General features: G+C 49.1%; 1 protein-coding gene and 1 long non-coding RNA gene across 2 annotated transcripts in view; one reads left to right on the top strand and one right to left on the bottom strand.

Moving 5' to 3' along the window:
- Positions 1-889: 889 nt before the first annotated feature.
- Positions 890-6,907, bottom strand: LOC309525184 (uncharacterized protein). Its single transcript, XM_082210669.1, has 2 exons — positions 6,715-6,907; positions 890-1,768 (listed from the first exon to the last, which is right to left on the bottom strand). Exons 1-2 carry the CDS (start codon positions 6,797-6,799, stop codon positions 1,092-1,094), a joined length of 762 nt encoding a protein of 253 aa, XP_082066795.1. The 5' UTR covers positions 6,800-6,907; the 3' UTR covers positions 890-1,091.
- LOC309525433 overlaps positions 5,101-23,859 on the top strand; it is an 85,899-nt gene continuing 67,140 nt past the window's right edge. The window contains exon 1 of the long non-coding RNA XR_014216276.1: positions 5,101-5,176. This is a non-coding gene — a long non-coding RNA (uncharacterized lncRNA). The remainder of the gene's footprint in view (positions 5,177-23,859) is intronic.

Below are 23,859 nucleotides of genomic sequence, written 5' to 3'. Positions count from 1 at the left end.
CATCACAAGCAACTATAAAACAATTTTGATACAAACGGCCCCTTTGATTTTGCCATCTCAGGCAGGTTTAACTCCCCTCAGGGCTGCACTACGCTATGCAGGCCTGGTCCAAGATGGCCGTCGGCTTCACTTATGTTGGCACAGACAAAACCTGCCCAACTGGGTCATGTAAACTGGTTCTTAATCAAGCGACAAGCGACAAGCTAGCAACTATTGCTTGAGCAAAGGGTTTTGGCGCCTGACTGGACAAGTCGATCCATATGACATACTTTAACCTACTAAGCCACTGTTTCTGACATGGTGGAGTGGGACAGACCTGTGACACCAACAAGCTGAGAACAAGTGATTTTGAGTTGGGATCTGGGCTACCAAGGGGGGTTGAGAAGGGAGGGTTTCCTAATGGAAGAAGCAAGGGGGCATTGATTGGGAAACAGCTGCCCTAAAAATTTGAAACTGGATGGCCATGGGAGGGCAACCAAGATGGTCAAGGGTCTGGGAACCAAGCCTTATGAGGAACGGTTGAGGGAGCTGGGTATGTTTAGCCAGAAAAGAGGAGACTGAGAGGAGATATGATAGCCATCTTCAAATCATCTGAAGGGTTGTCCCATGGACGATGGAGCAAGCTTATTTCTCCTGCTCTGGAGGGTAAGACCCAAAGTTTACAAGAAAGAAGATTCTGACCAAACGTCAGGAAGAGCTTTCTGACAGTAAGAGCTGTTTGACAGTGGAACAGACTCCCTTGAGAGGAGATGGACTCTCCTTCCTTGGAGGTTTTTAAGCAGAGGCTGGATGGCCATCTGCCATGGATGCTTTGGTTGAGATTCCTGCCTTGGGCTAGTTGACCCTTGGGGTCCCTTCTGTCTCTGATTCTTCCAGAAAACTCTTGTAGTTAGGCAAAAGTTCTGAAAACTCCTTGGTCAGGAGGACTCATAACCGTGTCTTTTGAATGTGTTTTTTTATTTTTTAAGGGTAGGGGTCCTAAAATTTTGGGGGAAAACACAGCCTAAGATCACATACTCCTCTCAGAAGAGTTGAGCTGACATTCCACCCACCCTGCCTCAAGTTCCCAGGATGTGGACCAGCCTTTGGCTCTAACAGTTTTGAGTGCAAGGGTTTCCTTTGTCCCCACTGTCTCGCTGTCCACCTGGCTGCACACTTGCAGGGACGGGCCCGTAGCTGCCGTCATATGTGCCCCTCGGCCCGTATGCTACAGACCCGCCGCTGTAAGTCGATCCCCCTGCCACTGCTCCACCACCGCCATATGGATATAGCCTAGGTGGCTCGTTTCGTATTGGGATGTAGCCTCCACCCCGCTCTTCAGCAGTCGGTATGTAAGGGAACCCAGGTCTCTTCCACACTGGGCGGGGGAAACCCTGGCTGTTATATCCAGGGCCATAGCCATATGACCCAACGCCAGCCCCATAACCTGGCATGCCAGGTTTCACATTTGGTGCCCATAACGGAGGAGGGAGCGTCCCTCCAAATATAGACCCCAACAGCCCAGGCCGGCTTGGCTTGCCAGATTGGAAGGGGCTCGCCCCTGGTGAACTGGGGCCAGTTGTAGAAGACCCCCCTGCCTGTCCCCCAAAGGTCGCAGGGCTGCCACCCACTATCCGGGTGTCTCCTCCATCAGGGATGCAATCTCTCCGCCCCATTGACGAAACATCGGGTTGCATGAGGCCGCTGGGCAGAGAGTTCCGCTGGACCCCAGGAGGCAAGGGCTGCAGGTCTTCCGCGGACGACCCTTCGATGCATCTGGAGGCTGAGCCTAGAAAGAGACAAAGTGGCCGGTTACAGGAATAGTACCATGGCATTCTGGGACTTGCCACGACAACCTGTCCTGTTGCCTTTGGTCTGCCAGTGCAGTCAAAGGTGTGGAGGCTCAGGGGGCACTGATACAGAACGGAGACAATGGCAAGAGAGAAGAGGGGAAGAGCTTCTACGTGGTTCTGTGGTAGAGCCGCTGCCCAGGTGCTCAGTCTTCAATAACTTCTGGTGGACGAACTCAGCAAGCCCCCTGTTTAAATCCTGGAGTCTGTTAGAGCAGGCACGTTCAACAGGTAGATCGAGATCTGGACGTCTGTGGTAGATCACTGGTAGTTCACTGGCTCCCCCCAAAGAAGGGAAACAACTTTGGCTTCCCTAAAAAAACTGCTGCAGCACCCCCCTCCCCCAAAAAAGGGGCTTTCGTCCTCTCTAAAAAGCTCACCAATTTTGACCTGAACCCAAAAAAAGGGGGTAGATCACTGGATCACTGCCAGTTTTTAACTCTGTGAGTAGATCACAGACTCTTGGGAGTTGGCCACCGCTGTGTTAGAGGATACAGCAATGGGAAGCTAGGTGGACCAAGGATCTCTGCCTTTGCACCAAACATTTAAAGCACTGCGATACCACTTTAAGCAGTCGTGGCTTCCCCCAAAGAATTCTGGGAGCTGTAGTTTGTTAAGGGATCTGAGACGCTCCGTTACCCTCGCAGGTTCCCCAAGCGGTTTAACGATAAATCTCTCTTCACGTGGGAACTCTAGAGATGGAAGCTCAGCGAGGGAAATACTGTAGGAGTTTTTCTAATAACTCTCAGCACCCTTAACAGCAGCTCCCAGAATTCGTTTCACTCATGTGTGCAAATATTATGCAGATTTAATTGGGTCAGTTAAACGATTGCTTGCTTTTGCTTTTTTTAAAGGTGCACTTGTTTACAGTGGTAGCTGGTCCATTACGGCAAAAGGGTATATTGCTCCACCACTGTCTGTGTGCCAGCTCCCATTTGACAGCCTTCTTACGTACAACCAGTCCATACCTGTCAGTTTCCTCCTTCTAAGTTAGTGTTGCCCTTGTAAACTCAAAAGGGCGAAAGACTGGGACAAAACTTGCCTGTCATTGGCTCTGGCTCCCCCTATTGTTGACCTCCCTGACTTCCATCCAATCAGGTCCATCAGGCACTGCTTTTTTTTTTGTTTGGTTTGGTTTTTAAAATTATTAAGAAGTCTAGGCTGTCCCTCAGTTCAGCAATCGGGAGGCAGTAAAATTGACTCAACATAAAATCGCTTCAACTGAATGACAGCCCTCGTTTTTTACATCTTAATGGAGTTGAAAGGAAGGCACTCAGGAATGCTGTCAAGCACCTTAATTACCAGGCTCACATTGGAGAATCATTCTTTCCACGGCAAGTCACGAGGATCTTTAAAATCAGTTTCAGCTTGTGCTGAGTGAGGCCTCTGATGGATGACGAGATTCTTGGAAGCACAAGGAGGGAAGGCAGGAAAGCAGATTGCTAAGATGGGAGGAGTAGGTTGGGTACCATAACCCGTGGGTGGCATAGAAGTCTAGGGGTGTGGAGAACACAGACTGCCGCTCACAACAACCAAAGCAAACAAAGGCTTATTGAGGACGCTTGCTTTCAGTTCACACGCTCTGTGTGTGTCAGGGAGGGGCAACTGGGAAAGGGGTGGGGTGGGCCCTTCTGTGGGAATGTTGACATGAGCAAATCTCTCTGGAACAAGGGCACCATGCTTTCCATTAAAGAGGAATCAGGACACCTAGCTCCTTCATCGCAGATCTGTGCCTCTCCTCCAAACATGATTGAACTCCCAATTCCCATCTGTCCCAATCAGCATATATAGCTGATGGTCAGGGATGATGGGAGTTGTATTCCAGGAATATCTGGAGCCGTGCTATTTTTCCTAGATGAAAGAGGTGCCGGAACTCTCCATGAACACCTCCCTTCTTCTCCTTTTCATGGCAACGGCGCCCACCTAAGAGGTGCCGGAACTGAGTTTGGGTGAGTTCCAGCTGGGGGGGAGCCCTAATCTGGAGGGCCGCATGTTGCTCATCCCTCCTCTATCACTTCCTGTGTCACACCCGGCAGCAAAAATATTATTGGAACAAAAGGGGAGTTGGTGCATTCTGGGTTTGCTAAGTTGGAGTAACCTAAAAGCTCATGAGAACCTAGTTGCAATTGGGCGGGTAGGTGGGAAGGATTCCAAGAGTGTTGGAGTATAGCTGGTTGATTGTGATCTATGCTCACCCACATTTTACCCTTTTGTCCAAATGTGGACATGCACATCAGTAGCTTTAAATGCAGCAAGATCATTTGGCCCCGCTCCATTTCAAGTTGCAATCGCACAGTGCTGTACACACCAGAGAGAGATGCATTTCCCCTGCGCAAACCAGCCTTGATCTGAATTTAGAATAATTCACGCCTTATCCTCCAGTGTCGCAACTGCTAATCACCGCACCAGGCACACCCATGAATTTGATACTCGATACTGCCTCTCATTCCCAAGCGCTGAGCGCATTTGGAACATTACCCAGGAATTCTGGCTCCCAGCCACAAAACATTTTCCTAATCTATTTGTTTATTTGTAATAAAACAAAAGCATGGCTTTCATCACTAGGGACGGACTCATCTCTCCTATAAGACATTCGCCCCAGGCAAGGGGCAGGCCAAGAGCATCGTGTTAACATGATCCAGGTCAAGTGCTGGCAATAATCGCAATAAAGGCAAACATGGGAGAAGGGGGGGGAGAACAAGACTAGGAAAAATGAAAAGGGAAGAAATGATCTGCCTTGGCAATATTGCATTCCCATCATCCACTCTCAAGATTCTAGTCTTCTCTCCACCTGCATTTACATCTTATCTCCCATTTCATTCTGTCTGCTCTAGGTGTGCAAGCTGATTCTTGTTTGTTTGATTACTAGCGTATGATTTTATGCTGTTAACCACTTTGTAAACCACCCTTAAATGGTGGTAAAAGTTCTATAAACAGTGGGCAAATAAATCAACGAATATTGGATCTTCTTCTTCTTACTCCCACTTTAAGCCACGGTGCCATGCCATTCCCTAGGGGTGGACCAGCTCTCGTTTTTTGCAATTGGAGCAGTGCTGCAAATTTCCTTCCACATTCCCCTGCTATCATTCCCCATCCATTAGCGAGAAAAGAAATTGCATTCAAAAATTATCAAAGGGGAGGGTGGAAATTGGGTCAAATTCTCATGTGCAGGGTACAATGAGAGCTTTTTGTTGTGGTAACCTTACTTTTGAAATGGAGGAGAGGTTTGTGAACGTCCCTTTTTTTTACCATACTGCAAATCCTCTTTCCAGGGGTCTACACTCTGTAGCTTCACTGGGCGCTTGTGTTTCTTGAAAACCACCTGACACCGTCATCTGGGCTTCCTTGTAAGTACAGGAGGTGAGGGAGACTTTCTACCAATGCTACTGACAGCTGTTTATTGTTGTTTTTAAGTGAAGCCTTTTAAAGAAATCAGCATGGGTTGTTTTTTAAAAAAGAGAATTTTTAAAAAGAGAATAATCATGCACAGCAGTCTGAGACACTTCCTGGCTTTCTCTGCTTCAGTTAAAGTCCGAAAGAATAACAGAATCATAGAATTGTAGAGTTGGAAGTCTAGTCAAACCCCCTGCAATACAGGAATCAGGAATATGTAGCTGTCCCAAATGGGGATCAAACCTGCAACCTTGGAGTTACCGGCACCATGCTCCAAGCAACTAAGCCATCATGAAAAGGGTTGTTGCTCAGTGGCAGAGCTCATGCCTTGAGTGCAAAAGGTCCCGGGTTCAATCTCAAGCATCTCCAGGGCCAAGTTGACAGATGGGCAGAACCACTCTCCCGCTAATGTGTTATACACACATAACATACTTCTGTCTATAGCAGACAGTCTCCCTGGCTTCCTGCACTTACAGGAGAGCCTGACAACCAAGGATTGACAGAGCCTGAAAATCTTCTTTTGGCTGCGCCAAAAGCTCATTACCTGCCTCACCCCCAGTGCCCAAAATGCCTTGGCAACTTAGCAAATCTAAAACATGGGCACCCCAAATAGCAAAGGAGTCAGGTTAAGAACGTAGGAAGACCCTGCATGACCATCGTATCCAACATTCTGTTCTCACAATGGCCACCCAGATGCCCGTGGGAAACCGCCAAGCTGGACCTGAGCACAAGAGTCCACTTTCCTTCTGTGGTTTCCAGCAACTGGTGCTCAGAAGATAGACTGAGGGACTATTAGGGATTTACATACCCTCCGACATTTCTCTGATGAAAATAGGGACCTCAAGTGCTATTTTTACAGAAAAAGAGGTGCCGGAACTCACCACGAAAGCCTCCCTTGTTCTCTCATAATGGCAATGGCGCCCATCTGAAAGGTACTGGAACTGAGTTCCGGGAGGGGGGGAACTCAACATTTCTCCAATGAAAATAGGGACATCCTAAGGAAAAGGATGAGGGTGGCGCTGTGGGTTAAACTACAGAGCCTAGGATTTTCCGATCAGAAGGTCGGCGGTTCGAATCACCATGACAGGGTGAGCTCCCACTGCTCGGTCCCTGTTCCTGCCAACCTAGCAGTTCAAAAGCACATCAAAAGTGCAAGTAGATAAATAGGTACCGCTCCGGTGGGAAGGTAAACAGCGTTTCCGTGCGCTGCTCTGGTTCGCCAGAAGCGGCTTAGTCATGCTGGCCACATGACCCGGAAGCTGTACGCCGGCTCCCTCAGCCAATAAAGCGAGATGAGCGCTACAACCCCAGAGTCAGCCATGACTGGACCTAATGGTCAGGGGTCCCTTTACCTTTACCTTTAAGGAAAAGTGGGGCATTCCCGGATCAAATTTTTAATTCCGGGACTGTCCCTGGAAAATAGGGACACTTGGAGGGTTTGCATTGACGATGTCTGAATGACAATAAGCCCTCGAGCCCCACCAAACCATACCTTGCAATTGGAGACACAGAACCAGGAAGATGGCCGCAGAAGTCATGCCACAGAAGGGCCATCGCCCAGGACTTCCACAGTTCATCTTGAGAGGCCTCTGAGAGCAGGAAGAGGAGAAGAAGTTCTGCTTCCCTCTGCTGACTCTGCCTTGGAGTGACAGAAGTATCCTGCTCCCTCCCTCTGTGCTCTGGGACTTATATCACCGGAGCCCAGCCCCGCCCAGCCTTGAAAATAGCATCCCGAGATGGGATCAGGATGCTGCATACACCTGCTGTATCACTGCGGTTGGCCACACCTATCAGCCCTGCCATTAACCTGATGGTGCTTTCGGGGCAACAAGGTGATTGGGTGGGGAAATGGGAGGAGCCTGTGATGTAGCAAGTGAAACCTGGAAGAGATCGGGATGGGTTTTAGGGAGGTAAATATGGAGAAAAGTAGACCATGGATTAAGCGGGGTTACTTAGCCACTCCAACAAGGAATAATGTTTACGAGAAAGTGTTAAGGGACACCAGACTTTTCTCCAGGCTAGGCTGCCATGTTTTCGTTATCAGCTGCATGTCTGAGAGGAATACATTCAGCAGGATAAGGGTTTCATAGAAGCATGGAATTGTAGAGCGGGAAGGGACCGAAAATGTCATCTAATCCAACCCCCCTGCAATTCAGGAATCTCAACTTATCACAGGCATCACCTGCCCAGGGACAGGGCTCTTTATGTGTACTGAGGGGGTATTCTATGCTTCTTTTTTAAAATTGATTTTTATTAAAAGTTTTCATCATAAAAGACAATAAAAATCACACTCATGTTAAAAAGAAAAATAGAAAAAGGGAAGAATAAGGAAAGGAAGGAGGAGGAGGAGGAGAAGAGGAAGAAGAAGAAGAAGAAGAAGAAGAAGAAGAAGAAGAAGAAGAAGAAGAAGAAGATTAAGGAAATTACAAACTTCTCTATACTCTCAATACTTCTCTATACCTGCTTCTGACCTGGATCCACTGCCTAAAGAATAATTTGCTACACAAAACGACCTCTTCAAAAAGACTCTTCCTCTGTACAGAAGTTGGTACCATCCTACAGTAAAGGTTTTACAATTAAAAGTACATGCGTTCAGACACCCATTTGTTGTCTTCTGAACAAAAACCCTGGAATTTCCCCCACCGCATTCCTGGGATAGCTCAGTCAGTAGAGCATGGAAATTTTAATCTATGGGCCAAGCTTCCTCAAACTCAGCCCTCCAGATGTTTTGAGACTACAGTTCCCATCATGCCTGACCACTGGTCCTGCTAGCTAGGGATCATGGGATTGTAGATCAAAAATATCTGGAGGGCTGAGTTTGAGGAAGCCTGCTCCGGGCTGTGGGTTCGAGCCTCACCTTGGGTGAAAAATTTCTGCGTTGCAAGGGGTTGGGCTAGATGACCTACATGGTCCCTTTCAATTCTACAGTTCTATGATTCCAGTGGTAGTTTCATTTCCCTTCCTCTCCATGCTAAGCCGAGTTTGGCCTGCTGGAGTTTCTGGTTGTCCCCTTGGTGCCAATGGGCTGGGACCAGCTAAGTCATGGGTAGGCAAACTAAGGCCCGGGGGCCGGAGCTGGCCCAATTGCCTTCTCAATCCAGCCCTTGGATGGTCCAGGAATCAGTGTGTTTTTACATGAGTAACATGTGTCCTTTGATTTAAAATGCATCTCTGGGTTATTTGTGGGGCCTGCCTGGTGTTTTTACATGAGTAGAATGTGTGCTTTTATTTAAAATACCTCTCTGTGTTATTTGTGGGGCATAGGAATTCGTTCATTATTTTTTTTCAAAATATAGTCCGGCCCCCCACAAGGTCTGAGGAACGGTGGACTAGCCGTCTGCTGAAAAAGTTTGCTGTGTGGGGCAAACAATTTCCGCTTGTGCAATGGAACTTCCCATCCCTTTTCCTTCCACATGTGCCCACCACATCACCTCCCAATCTGCTCCAGATGGTTGCAGGGAAACCCAGATCAGATGTTGAAGAAGTTTAGGGGAAGAGCAGAGGGAGGAGAAGTCCTGTTGTACTCGTGGAAGTATTTCTGCTTGCACAGTGACAAAGGCTGTTGTGCAGCTCTGCAACCGGTGTCCTTACGCCACTGGTTTCGGAAGCAATGTACACACCGCCTAATCCACAATTCGGATCTATCCTGCACCTATCCTTTTGTTTTCTTACGGAATGCTGTGTTTCGACGCACTTTTCCCCAAACCGGCTTTGATCCGAACTGAGAAAAACGATGGTCTTGCTTGTGCTGTGAACTGGCAATGTGTACACGCCCCTTGTTGAATACACCCAATGCCAGATTTACATATAAGCTAAACAAGCTACAGCTTAGGGCCCCACTCTCTTGGGGGCCCCAAAAAAATTAAAGGGAAAAAGAAGATGTATATTTCCAAAATATAAGATAAAAAACAAATAAAATAAAACCTACATACAGCAACAGTGTTTTGTGTTGTGTAGGCTCCTATGAATTACCATATAGCATATATTCAACACAAAAAAGCAGCAACAATTTGTTGTTGACAAAGGACCGCTGGACATACAAAGGGCCCCATTACCTTCAGTAGCTTAGGGCCTCATCAAACCTAAATCTGGCCCCATGGTTTCAGACATCGTGAGGAGGGCATGTTCATCTTTGCTTTAGTACTGTGGTGAGTGCAGGCCTTCTTTGGTGTCCGGTCATTACAATGCCATTCTTGGCCATATTCGGCACTGTAGTGATTCATGCTGAAGAAATCATTACAAAGCACTTTAACATTCCCTTCCTTTCATATTAGGTACCACGGTGATTAATGCTTCATTACGCAACAATTTGATTACGGGCAATTTTGTTGCCTTCCTTTCATATCTGGTACTTTGTATAACTGAGCCACTGAAGTTATATATTTTGCATTCTATCTACCTAGTTTTGTTTGATAAAGAAAGATTTCCTGTGAAGAGGACTGAAATAACATTGTGAAACAGTTTGCATAACCGTCTGTGATAAAAAAATAAAATAAAATGACTGTATTTTTCTGTGTATAAGACTATACACGGGGGCGTGTTATACACGGAAAAATACAGTAAATAACAGCAGCAAGACACATGAACAATGTTTGAGCAATTAGTTCTTCTGCATTCAACTATTGTGAAATTCGCTGACTGGATAAGTACTTCACCACTTGGCTACTTTGATGAGATGATATGTCTTTGAACAAACAGTGCTTTATTTAGGCTCTTTCCACCTGAAACGCAGAACTGGCCAATATATACAGCAGTGAAGAAAACTAAAGTGATCTATGAAACAAAGAACAGCTGATACAAACTTGTTGAATTCCCAATCACCCATGAGGTTCAGATATATAACTTTTATCCCTTGCTAACCTAGATCACATCCGCCCTATACATTTAAGGCACTCTCTTAGCACTTGAGCAGTGATGACTCCCACCAAACGCTCCCATAGTTTGTTAAGGCAGAGCCACAATTCCCAGCACCCTTAACAAACTACAGTTCCCAGGACTCTTCAGTGGAAGCCATTACTACCAAGATGGGGCAAAAATGCTTTAAAAGTATGATGCGGGGGGGACCCTAGTCTCTTTTTCTTCTCCGCTTCCTTGACCACCATCAAAGCTGTAACCAGTGCTTTTTTTCCTTAAAAAATATTTAGGGGTACTCTCATTTTCCTACTCATATTGAAATACTGCCCCTCAATGAGGCCAAACTTAGATTCACAAAATGATGATGATGATGGTGATAATGGCTGGATTTCCCCAGCCACTCTGGGCAGCTTCCAAGAAGAGATTAAAAATACATTAAAACATCAGTCATTGAAAACTTCCCTAAACAGGTCTGCCTTCAGATGTCTTCTAAACGTCAGGTAGTTGTTTATTTCTTTGACATCTGATGGGACGGTGTTCCACAGGGCAGGTGCCACTACCAAGAAGACCCTCTGCCTGGTCCCTGTTACCTCACTTTTTTCGCAGTGAGGGAACCACCAGAAGGCCCTCGGAGCTGGACCTCAGTGTCTGGGTAGAAGGATGGGGGTGGAGATGCTCCTTCAGGTATACTGGGCTGAGGCCGTTTAGGGCTTTAATGATCAGCACCAACACTTTGAATTGTGCCTGGAAACGTATTGGGTATTGTCAGGGCTGCCACCCAGTCCCAGCTCACATAGGACCAAGTCCGCCAGCGTTCACTTTATAAGAGTCTTTATTAAGTTACAGGTTTCATTTCTGAACTGCAGCGTGCAGCTCTACACCTTCTGCCCTAGGTCGGCGAAGACCCGTCTGAGTCCCCGCCTCTTGCACACCAGCTTAATACCCTAGCCTTGCTCCACCTCCTTCGCCTCTCCCTACGTCTCTGGGTCCTTCTGCCCCCCTGGGCCTCCTCCCTTCTACTCTCCTCTGACGCTGACCCCCCTGATCCTTCTGCCTCCTTGCGGCGGGCTTTAGGACCTGGCTCACTCTCCGGGCTGCTTACTGCTCCAGCTTCCGCTGCATTTGAACTTGGCGCGCGCGCCCAACTCTCTACTTTCCTCTTAACCGTTGCCTCGCTCTCTGAGGAGGGCGTGACCACCCCTGACTCGTGCCCTCCCTCCTGCTGACAGCCTCCGGAACCCGATGCCTGGCTACCTTCCTCCCTGCTGCTCTCAGTCTTGATCGTGGGTCCCGACTTCCAGCTGCTGCCGCCCTCAGTTATGAGCGTGGGTCCCGACTTCCAGCTGCTACTCTCTGAATCTCCTCTGTTCCCTTCCTCCTGGGGTGTCCCCCCTGATCCCCCCCTTGCTCTGCTCACTGGGGCTCCCTTTTGGGAGTCCTCTGACTCACTGCTTAGGCTTGGAGATCTCGGGTCGTCATCATCACTCATTTTCCCTTCGGATTCCTCCCCCTCGCTCTCTGCTTCCTCCCTTCTCTGCGTCTCTGCTCCTGAACCCCTGACATCCATCCCCCCCTCGAAGCCCCCCCTTCCCCCCTCCCCGCTTTCAGGTGTGGGTGCTGGGTGCTCCATCATCACGGGAGGGAATGCCGGATACAGTTCGCTCCCTGTGGTTGGCCGCCAACTGAAGACCTCCGAGTCTTCCTCCTCGCGGTCGCCGACGTTGACCTGTTCCGCTTCCATCTCTGTACCGCCGTGCTCGAACCCAAGGTCCTCCCCGAACACGTCCATGTCAGTCTCTGCGTCGGTCGCTCGACCTGGCATCTCCAGCCACTTCCGGCGCCATTGCTCCTCCGGTCGATCGTCCCACCAATACGAGGTGTCTGACGCCGAACCCGCCGGCGATCCTTCTGGGGAACGGGTGCTCAGTGCGGGTTCCCCGTCCGAGTCGAATCCATGGAACGTGCTGGAAGAAAGTGTGGGCGTGAACAGCCAGTCGTCGAAGAAGCTCGCTGGCATGGGTCTGTGTGGGAAAAGGGCATGAAACTCGTCCTTGAGCAGGGGTTCCTCCAAAGCGTAGTCTGGCACCCAGCTATTGGCGCTGGCCCGGGTGCCCTCTCTGGCTAGGAGGTATTCGACTCCCTCTTCCCCCCATCTGGAGTCCAAAATCTCCGTGACCTCGTTGATGGGGTCTTGCTGCGTCACCCCTCGCGTCTCCGTCCGCTCCCGGAACGGACTCGGTGCCGTCCCTGGCTCCTGGAATCTGTGAGGTGCCTTGTAGGGAGTGAGCACCGACCTGTGGAACACCGGATGCATTCTGGAACCCTCCGGCAGCGCCAGTCGGAAGGCTACCGGGTTGATCTGTGCTTCGACTTGGTACGGACCAATTTGCTTGTGCCCCAACTTCTTCTTGGCTAGTGACCTGGTCGGCACTGCGTGGGCTGCCAACCAGACCCAGTCTCCCACTTGGATCTCTTCGCCAACCCGCCTGTGCTTGTCAGCTTGCACCTTGTAGGCGTGCTTAGCTAGCTCCAGCTGCCGTCGGAGTTGATCGTGTACCGCCTGCAACTCTGACGCGAACGCGTCCGCCGTCTGTGGTTCTCCGTCCCCCACTCTCTCCCGTCCCGGGAAGGTTCTGGGATTCCTCCCATTGTTGGCGAAGAACGGCGTCACCCCTGTGGACACGTGCTTCGTGTTGTTGTAAGCGAACTCGGCGAGCGGCAGGTAATCCACCCAGGTCGCAGGTTGTTGATTGGCATAGCATCTCAGGTACTGCTGCATGATGGCATTGACCCTCTCTGCTTGCCCGTTGGTCTGCGGGTGTCTTGCTGATGCCAGATCGACCTTGACATTTAGAAAACTCATCAGCTTCTGCCAGAAATTCGAGACGAACTGGCGCCCGCGGTCGGACAGGATAGACCGCGGCAGACCATGCACTTTGAACACGTGATCTATGAACAGTTTGGCGGTTTGTTCCGCCGTGGCCACCTTCGCACACGGAATGAAATGTGCCATCTTGGTGAACAAGTCCACCACCACTAGTACAGCTGTCTTGCCTCTCGAGCTGGGTAGATCCGTAACAAAGTCCAGGGCCACTCTCTCCCACGGTTCAAACGGCGTTTGCAGCGGTTCCAGCAGTCCCGCCGGTGGTTTGTGCACCGGTTTGGCCCTCTGGCAGGTGTCGCACCTCGCAACGTAGTCCGCGACTTCCCCTCTCAGTCTGGGCCACCAAAAGTCCCTTGCGACTAATTCCACCGTTTTTTCTGTGCCAAAGTGCCCGGCCGTGGGTGCGTCGTGCAGCTGCTGCAGTACCCTGGCGCGAAGTTCGTCTCCCGGCACGTAGATGGCCCCTTTACGTAAGAGCAAGCCGTCTCGTATCTGGAACTCGTCGCCCTTCGCCGTGCCCTTGTGCACCTCTGCCATCTTCGCCTGCGCGAAGGAGTCGTCCTGCAACGCCCGCCGCACCGCATCCAGGTCTACTGTGGCTGAAGCGCACGCCCACGCTGTTGGCGCGAAGATGTGCATGGCTGCCGCTGGCGTCGCCTCTTCGAGGTATTGCGGTTTGCGGGACAGTGCATCCGCCATGACGTTGGTGTCGCCTGGGACGTACTCTATTCGGAAATTGAAGTCAGCAAAGAACTCCGCCCAACGTATCTGCCTCTGGTTCAGGAACTGAGCCGTGCGCCAGTGCTCCAGATTCTTGTGATCCGTGCAGACCTGCACCGTGTGCTTGGCGCCGATCAGGAAGTGCCTCCACGCCTTGAAAGCTGCATGAATGGCCAGCAACTCCCTGTCCCAGATGGTGTAGTTCTGCTCCGACTTGCTGAGCTTTCTGGAGTAGAACGCTCCCGGCCTCCAGACCCCCTGTGGGTCCCTTTGCAGCAGGACAGCTCCCACTGCTCTATCGGACGCGTCTGTCTCTACCCGCATCGGTCTGCTGGGGTCGATATGCAGCAGTTGCTCTTCCGACGCGAAGAGACGCTTGAGTGCCTGAAAGGACTGCTCCGCCTGCTCCGTCCAGATGAATTTCTTTTTCTTGGAGCTTAGCGTGTCCGTAATGGCCGCCGTCTGCATCGCGAACCCCTTGATAAACTTGCGATAGAAGTTGGCGAAGCCGACAAACCGCTGGACCTCCTTCCGGTTGCGCGGGCTCTTCCAATCCAACACCGCACGAACCTTGGCGCTGTCCATGGCTAGCCCCTTGTCCGACAACTTGTAACCCAAGAAATCCACCTCCGTCGTGTCGAACTGGCACTTCTCCAGTTTGGCGTACAGTCTATGCTGCTGCAGCCTCTTCAGCACCTCCCGAACATCTTGGTCATGGGCTTGCTGCGATTCGGAGAATATCAGGATGTCATCCAGAAAGCAGACGCACTTCTTGTAAAGGAGTCCCGCCAACACATGATGCATGAAAGCTTGGAAACAGTGAGAACCGTTTTGCAATCCAAACGGCATCACTCTGTATTCGTAGGTGCCCAGAGGCGTGAACATGGCTGTCTTCCACTCATCGCCCTCCCTCATGCGGATGAGATTGTACGCACCTCGCAGGTCCAACTTGGTGAACACGCGTCCCTTGCGCACCGTAGCTAGTAGGTCGTCAATCCTGGGCATGGGGAAATCAGAAGGCTTGGTCATCTTGTTTAAGAGGCGAAAATCCACCACCAGTCTTTTTTGGGGCGTGTCTTTCTTCTTCACGAAGAAAACAGGACTGCCCCCTACTGCCCTGGACTCCCGGATGAAACCGCGCTGCAAATTGTGATCTATGAACTGTTTGAGTTCCTGTAATTCGTCCTCAGACATGGAATACAGCTTCCCTTTCGGCAGCGTCGCCCCTGGTAGGAGGTCAATCTTGCAGTCATATTGCCTGTGCGGTGGTAGCTTGTCAGCCTCTTTCTCGCAGAAGACCTCCAGAAAGTCTGCGTATTTGTGGGGGACTGCTTGCAACGTTCCCAACTGCAGTTGTGATTCCTCCTCCTCTCCCTCCTGTCTGGGCAGGATGCAGTGTTCTGCGCAATAAGAGGAGCCGAAGATCAGCTGTCTCTGGTACCAAGCCAGTGTCGGACTGTGCCTGTCCAGCCAACTCATGCCCAACACAATGGGCGTGTCCGACAGTTGGGTGACATTAAAACTGATGACTTCCCTGTGGTTGCCAAGGCGCATCACCATCGGTGGCGTCTGCTTCACCACCTGCCCCCCTAGCAACTCTCTGCCATCCACTGTGACGACTTGCAGGGGCAGAGTGGCAGGCAGTAGCTGTATAGCGTGCTGCTCCACAAAATCCTGCGCTATAAAGTCTGCGTTGCTTCCAGAATCCACGGAAAGCGGCACTTCGATAGTGACGCCATCGGGTAGCTGGAGAGATGCTGTGAGCTGCACTACTGGTTTGGGTGGGAGGGGGTCCGTGGGTTGCAAGATCGCTGGGGACTGCTTCACTGATGCGTCTGGCTGGGCCCCAGTGCCTCTGTCTCCAGCCAGACATCGTCGTTTCCCTGCTGTGGTTCTCCTTGCTGCGTTGCTGCAGTCACCATTGCTGAGGCTGCAGTGTGCTTGTGGAGCCTCCGGGGACACTCTTTCGCCAAATGGCCTGGATCCTCGCAGATGTAACACTTCCTGTTCCCTCTAGGAGGCTTCGCTTTCACTGCTGTCGGTGCTTGGGCTCTGGCTGCTGACTGAGCCCTTGCCCCTCCAACCTCCATCGGTTCCCCTCCCCCTCCTGGCGGAGGTGTGGATTGCGCACGCGCTGCTTCTCTTGGAACGAAAGAGAAACTTCTCGCTGCTTCGCGCCCTCCACGTCCTTCATCTCTGCACCATGGACGTTCTTCCAGCCTCACCCCCACAGTCAGCGCCCTTTGGACCACCTCCTGCGTGCTTCGGGGCCTCTCCCCCCTTGCAATTTCATCCTTGACCGCAGAGCTTAGACCCTCCCAGAACAGGTCTCTGACAGGGGGCGAATCCCGGTCCCACTCTAAGGCACTGACCAGCGCAAAAAAGCGGGCGTGGTACTGCCGGACGCTTGCCCTCCCTTGTTTTAGTCCATGAATCTCCCGTCGGGCAAGATCCACATCAATAGTAGACAAAAAACACGCATCCATCGCTTTGATAAAGGCATCTGCATTCTGAAGCGCCGGATCTTTATCCCTCCACAAATTGCGTAGCCACGCTTTAGCATCCCCATGCAAATGGGATAGTATGAACCCCACTTTCTCTTCCTCATCTCTAAAGTCTTTTGCCAGCAGTTGCAGTGCGCACATTACGTCTGCCCGAAAATTGGGGTACTGTTGTAAATTCCCATCGAAGTGAGCCACAAGCCCTCCTGCTCTCCGTGCCAACCCAACCCCCTCCGGTCTGGGTCCTGGCTGCCCGTGTTTAATCCATGCTTCAAACCTGGCGTGGAGATCTCTGTAGGCGGCTGCCGCATCCTCCTCCCTCTTCTTGGATGCCAGTACCTCCGCGTTCAATTGGGTAACTGCCTGTTGCAGCGCTGCAACTTTCTCTGCTTCCGTCATCTCTGCTAACCGTCGTGAGCTTGCTCCCAAACACCGATCCCCTCCTCCAGCTGCCTCTCTCTCCGCTGCGAGGTATCAGGTGTCCGAAGCTTTTGAGAGACGGGTCTTACTGTCAGGGCTGCCACCCAGTCCCAGCTCACATAGGACCAAGTCCGCCAGCGTTCACTTTATAAGAGTCTTTATTAAGTTACAGGTTTCATTTCTGAACTGCAGCGTGCAGCTCTACACCTTCTGCCCTAGGTCGGCGAAGACCCGTCTGAGTCCCCGCCTCTTGCACACCAGCTTAATACCCTAGCCTTGCTCCACCTCCTTCGCCTCTCCCTACGTCTCTGGGTCCTTCTGCCCCCCTGGGCCTCCTCCCTTCTACTCTCCTCTGACGCTGACCCCCCTGATCCTTCTGCCTCCTTGCGGCGGGCTTTAGGACCTGGCTCACTCTCCGGGCTGCTTACTGCTCCAGCTTCCGCTGCATTTGAACTTGGCGCGCGCGCCCAACTCTCTACTTTCCTCTTAACCGTTGCCTCGCTCTCTGAGGAGGGGGTGACCACCCCTGACTCGTGCCCTCCCTCCTGCTGACAGCCTCCGGAACCCGATGCCTGGCTACCTTCCTCCCTGCTGCTCTCAGTCTTGATCGTGGGTCCCGACTTCCAGCTGCTGCCGCCCTCAGTTATGAGCGTGGGTCCCGACTTCCAGCTGCTACTCTCTGAATCTCCTCTGTTCCCTTCCTCCTGGGGTGTCCCCCCTGATCCCCCCCTTGCTCTGCTCACTGGGGCTCCCTTTTGGGAGTCCTCTGACTCACTGCTTAGGCTTGGAGATCTCGGGTCGTCATCATCACTCATTTTCCCTTCGGATTCCTCCCCCTCGCTCTCTGCTTCCTCCCTTCTCTGCGTCTCTGCTCCTGAACCCCTGACAGGTATGTTTAGGGGTATGCATCCCCCTGCATCCCCCCAGAAAGAAAAGCAAATGCGTTTAAGCTAGTTGGAAAAATAAAGTAACGTAACAAGAACGGCTGGAAGTCAAGTCACTTGGTGGGTGTCCGTGTGGGGTAGGTGTGTAGGCATGTTGATATGTACACTACAGTGGTACCTCAGGTTACATATGCTTCAGGTTACATACGCTTCAGGTTACAGACTCTGCTAACCCAGAAATAGTGCTTCAGGTTAAGAACTTTGCTTCAGGATGAGAACAGAAATCGTGCGCGGCAGCAGCAGACGGCTGCTAAAGTGGTGCTTCAGGTTAAGAACAGTTTCAGGTTAAGAACGGACCTCTGGAACGTATTAAGTACTTAACCCGAGGTACCACTGTCTAAGTAGGTATTATATAGAGTAATGTAGGTATGTTTTATGTTATGAAAATAAGGTAGTGTTTTATGTATGTGTATTGCGTAAATGTCTATGTATGTATGTTAATAGTAATAATAAAAAAGAATAAAAGAGAAAAAGAGAAAAGAAAGAAAAGCACTGGCTATCACTCTTTTTAGTTCATGTTTACCTGCAGGGCACTGTGTACCTGAATCAGTGCTCTGTAAGTACATAAGAAGCACCTGTTCAATCAGATCAATAGCCCATCTAGTCCAGCACCCTGTTTTCACAGCGGCCAGACAGATGCTTGTGGGAAACCAGCAAGCAGGATCTGAGCACAGGAGCTCTCTCCCCTCCTGCACTTTACAGCCACTGCCTTTCAGAAGCAATCCTGCCTCCAGCTGCGGACGCAGAGCACTGCCATTGTGCCTGGTAGCCCTTGAGAGCCTCACTGCCTCCTGTGGGAGTGAGTTCCGCAGTTTAAATAAATCATCAGCATTACAGCTAACCACAGCCAGTGGACTGAACATGCAGCTAGGGTGGATCCTGATCTTATCCCGTGTTTGCCTTTCTGGATACCCATCTGCACTGCAAAGCGAGGTCAGCTCAGCAAAGAAGAGAGCTGGCTCAGGGCTGGCAATCCATTGCCACATTGCCTCTCGTGTTAAGCAAGAACCCGTCCTGTAGGAACCTAGTTGGCAGGGATCAAGTATCTATTTCATCACTTGAATAGAACAGGGAAAGTATTTAGGTCAGAAAATATGGGAAGGGGAATATAATATAATATAATATAATATAATATAATATAATATAATATAATATAATATAATATAATATAATATAATATAATATATAATAACAATTTATTTATACCCTGCCCATCTGGAAAAGGTAGAGAGAATCGGGATTTCTCTCTGGTGCCCAGGAGGACATGGCACAACCAAAGTTGTGAGTCCTCGTTTCCTTCCATCTCCTCTTTGGGAGGAAAAGAATGAGTACGAGCAATGGGTTTTGCACAGGCATAGGCAAACTCGGCCCTCCAGATGTTTTGGGACTACAGTTCCCATCATCCCTGACCACTGGTCCTGTTAGCTAGGGATGATGGGAGTTGTAGTCCCAAAACATCTGGAGGGCCGAGTTTGCCTATGCCTGGTTTTGCATGAGCCTGAGAACGGCAAATTATTGACTGAGAAAGGTCTCCCCAAGGACCACTGCCAGTTAGGAGGGCCGGTCTTTCAGGCTGTTTATAAGCACCAGCTGCTATTCACTATTACATCAAGAGACCTGCTTGCCACTCCAGCAGGACCTTGCATGGCTAGACTGGCACCCACTCACCCACATAATTCTGGGTGAGCAGAAGGAAAGTGCAGGTGGAGCACATTGGTCAAAGTGCTCAGGCTAAGGGAGTTACCAGAGCATCCTTAGGCAAAGGCCCAGGAATCAAGTGGGGTTGTGTCTATAAAGAAGGTAAAGGACCACTGAATGGTGAAGTCCAAAGGTGACTATGGAGGTGCAGCGCTCATCTCGCCTTTCAGACCGAGGGAGCCAGTGTTTGTCCACAGACAGTTGGGGATTTGAACCACTGACCTTCCAAACAGCAAGCCCAAGAGGCTCAGTGGTTTAGACCACAGCGCCACCCGCATCCCTTCTTTATTTGAGTGCTCTCTCCCATTTAAAGAAGACTTAGCCAATTAAATGAATGAATGGATTCACAACATGCATAGCTTTGCAAAGGACCAGGAGGGGACAAAGCCTGTGTTTTGCATATTTGAATGATTTTGAAGTGGGTGGGTGGGTGTTATTTCATCAAGGCAAATGTGTTTTTATGTGCTCTTTTTTTCGTACAATATTTTTATTAATTTTCACAAAAACATTACATATTTTTTTTAAAAGCATACAATAAAACATTTAAAACAACTATATACACTATCAGTATTGAATCCACCGTATGGGAACTACTTGAATCCCCTCCTCCCTTTGTTCCTTTATAATATTTTCATTCACGCATGTCAATGAAGCCTTTTTCTCGGATTACTTCCAATTTTTGTACATTGTCTATAATATTACAAGTGTTTTTGGCAAGATGACAACAAATATAAAAAAGAATGGTAAATGTCTATTGCATATTTACAAAAGCAATGTACACAAGTTAATACATTAGCAGGGTTTTTAAATGGGCCATTTAAAACATCACTCCAGCTTCCCAAAATACCCAGATATTACCTACAGTAGATAACAGAAGTGTTTTCCTGCCTATTTTGAGCTGAAAGCAGTATCTGAGAAATGTGCTGTTTCACATTGCTGTGAGTTTTGGACGCTGGGGTAGGCTGCATGCCTGAGTTCCTTCTAATTCCTGGACCCAACAAGGATCCAATTGCCGGAGTAGCCAGACATGGTCTGTCTCGGGAGACAATGGAGGAGTGAGCCTTTGGGTGTGATGTCAAACGGTTGGAAGGGTTGTAGCGCCTGCTGTGCCTATAGAGACCAATGTGGGAGAGACATGTTTTGCTGCAGCTGGGGCAGATGAAGGCGTCTGGTTGTGCCGAGGCAGAGGCACCATAACATTTCTTCTTTCTGCGCTCCTCCAAGTTTCTTAGTAATGGCCCCCCTAATTATGGGTCCTTAAGGGGACGTGGGTGGCGCTGTGGGTTAAACCACAGAGCCTAGGGCTCGCCGATCAGAAAGTCGTCGGTTTGAATCCCCGCAATAGGGTGAGCTCCCATTGCTCGGTCCCAGCTCCTGCCAACCTAGCAGTTCGAAAGCACGTCAGAGTGCAAGTAGATAAATAGATACTGCTCCTGCGGGAAGAAAACGGCATTTCCGTGCGCTGCTCTGGTTTGCCAGAAGTGGCTTAGTCATGCTGGCCACATGACCTGGAAGCTGTACGCAGGCTCCCTCGGCCAATAAAGTGAGATGAGCACGGCAATCCCAGAGTCAGTCACAACTGGACCTAATGGTCAGGGGTCCCTTTACCTAAGGTAACAAAGGAAGTGGCTCTGTGCCAAAGGGCAAAGGGGTCCCCCCCCAACTGTCTGTTAGTTCAAACGAGAAAGGCCAAAGTTAAGGGGCATGAACTAGAATCTAAAAAGAGGATGGGCAGCTGAGAGACAGAGCCATGCCTTAATGATATTTCCAGTGGATTATATCATGTGATATGATTCTGAAAGACTTCCTAGACTAGGTACAAGGAATCTGTGACCTTCCAGATATTTGTTGAACTACAACTCCCATAATTCCTGCCTATTGGCCATGCTGGCTGGAGATATTGGGAGTTGGAGTTCCCCACCCCCAGATGCCCCATCCTAGACAATGTATTACAGATGAGCAGGTAGGTTTGGCTTCATTTGTATCTGCAGTTTATGCCACCTATTATTTAAGTGATAGAATGCGAGATACCATTTAATGAATATATTTAAGTGCTCTCTTAAAGAAGACTTAGCTGATTAAATGAATGAATGGATTCACGACATGCATAGCTTTGCAAACATCTGCATAAAAGAATAGGAAATACAAGCACACTTTTGTTTACACACAATGATAAAGTTGGGAGGGACGCTGAGGAGCATCTAAGTCCAACCTCCTTACGGGGATCAAACCTGCAACCTTGGCGTTACCAGCAGTGCACTCTAACCAACTGAGCTATCCGGCTGAGCTGATAATAATTTGCATATGCAGTACATAAACATGTTCCCAATACCTCACATTAATATTACTAACATATTCTTCAACATCAACTTCGTTGGTCATGTTGTGCAGATGCCTGATTATTGTTTTCCAAAGCAACTATTTTATTCCGAACTTAAAAATGGAAAGCATAATGCTGGTGGTCAACAAAAGAGGTTTAAAGACTCTCAAGGCAAATCTTGAAAATGTAGTATAAACACCAACAACTGGGAAACACTGGCCTGAGAGCACTCCAGTTGGAGAACAGTCTTTACCAAAAGTGTCATGGGCTTTGAAGATACTCTAACTCAGGACGCAAGGGAGAAATGAGCTAAGAGGAAGGCACGCTTGGCAAACACTCACAGTGATCAACTCCCACCGGGAACCAATGTCTCCACTGTGGAAGGATGTGTGGATCCAGAATTGGCCGCCACAGCCACTTACGGACCCATTGTTAAAACCATGTTTATGGAAGACAATCTTACTCAGTTACAAGTGATTGCCAAAGAAAGAAGAAACTTGATAAAATGGAGTTATGCAAGGGCAGGATACTGCAGGATAGCACATGCTTTTGGACTCCGGTGTGATGATCATAGAGTGATAGACATGTACCATCTTAGAAAAGGCATTCCCTCCTATGAAGGAGATAAATGAGGAAACCTTTAGTATGCAAAAGCCACAGGAGTCGACTGTATTCCTTCTGGTCCTTTTTTCCAGCTGACAAATGGAAAATGGAGCTCTGGAACATGTGACCGGGAAGGCTTTGGCTTCCTGAACTTGCTGCCACCTCAAATTGCTTCCTCTTTACTCACGAGCTCCATTTAAGGATTATTTTAATTGGCTAAAGACTGAGCAATGCCGTTCCTCAGATAAAAAGCGCCATGCAACAGGTTGTTACTGCTACTGACAACAGGATCAGAGTCACTGCTTAATACCTGATTATCCCTCTGTTACTTTGATCCTCAATTGTCTATTGTGGTCATGGCAAGGACTGCAGCATCATTGGACACAGGCTAGCCATAAAACTCCTAAGTACTGGTAATAAACAATGATCAAGGCTGACAGCATGCCTGTTACACACTCTGATTTGTATTGTTAGAAGGCACCTAAAAGTGTGGGGGAGTTATTGTTTTGTGTTTTTATTATATATTTTTCTGGTTTTGTCTTGTATTTTTATGCTGTGAACCACCCTGAGATATACAAATGAAGGGTGGTAGACAAATTTAATAAATAAAATGCATACATACATAAAAGGTTATCTACTCCAGTGGTCCCAAAACTTTCCCCCCTATGGGCTACTTGAGAATTGCTGGTGGTCTTCCCGGTGGGAAGATAAACAGCATTTCCGTGCGCTGCTCTGGTTCGCCAGAAGCGGCTTAGTCATGCTGGCCACATGACCCGGAAGCTGTACACCGGCTCCCTCGGCCAATAAAGCGAGATGAGCGGCGCAACCGCAGAGTCGGCCACGACTGGACCTAATGGTCAGGGGTCCCTTTACCTTTACCTTACATACAGCAACAGTGTTTTGTGTTGTGTAGGCTCCTATGAATTTCCATATAGCATATATTCAACACAAAAAACAACAATTTGTTGTTGACAAAGGACAGCTGGGCATATAAAGGGCCCCATTACCTTCAGTAGCTTACGCAGGCATAGACAAACTTGGCCATCCAGATGTTTTTGGCCTACAACTCCCATGATCCCTAGCTAGCAGGACCAGTGGTCAGGGATGATGGGAATTGTAGTCCCAAAACATCTGGAGGGCCGAGTTTGCCTATGCCTGTGCAAAACCCATTGCTCGTACTCATTCTTTTCCTCCCAAAGAGGAGATGGAAGGAATCGAGGACTCACAACTTTGGTTTTTTCCAAAAGTTGATTAGATTTTTCTAATTATAACTTAAATATCCACAAAGTCTCCTGCAGACATTAATCAAAACAAGTCCAGGTATGTATTTTAGGGCACTGTTTTGTGAAGTATTCTCTGCATTTCCCCCGTGCTTTTTGAAACTCTTGTCTGGTGTGATCTCTAATTGCCTCTGTTAATCTAGCCAGTTCAATATACCCTAACAGTTTGTCTTGCCATTCCTTTTTTGTTGGCACAATTTCTTTTTTCCAGTTTTTAGCAGTTAGGATCCTTGCCGTTCCTGTGGCATAGAGGAATATTTTCTGGTCTACTCTTGCTATACCTGTGTCCGTTATCTCTAGTAGAAAAGCTTCTGTATTTTTCATAAAGTTATACTTAAACATTTTTTAAAGCTCATCATATACTGTGTTCCAGAAGCTTTTGGTTTTTTCTCAGGTCCACCAAACATGTACAG

Source organism: Podarcis vaucheri (genome assembly GCF_965113315.1).
Source record: "Podarcis vaucheri genome assembly, chromosome: 2".
Classification (NCBI taxonomy): domain Eukaryota; kingdom Metazoa; phylum Chordata; class Lepidosauria; order Squamata; family Lacertidae; genus Podarcis; species Podarcis vaucheri.
The sequence above is the reverse complement of the archived record's forward strand: the minus strand, read 5'-3'. Positions and strand labels throughout refer to the sequence as shown.

What these genes read in the sequence shown, in the direction of transcription:
- LOC309525184 (XM_082210669.1), bottom strand. Translation starts at nt 6,799, where the DNA reads ATGAACTGTGGAAGTCCTGGGCGATGGCCCTTCTGTGGCATGACTTCT. An exon ending in TCTGTGTCTCCAATTGCAAG is followed by an intron (nt 1,769 to 6,714) that starts GTATGGTTTGGT and finishes GTCTCTTTCTAG; the next exon opens with GCTCAGCCTCCAGATGCATC.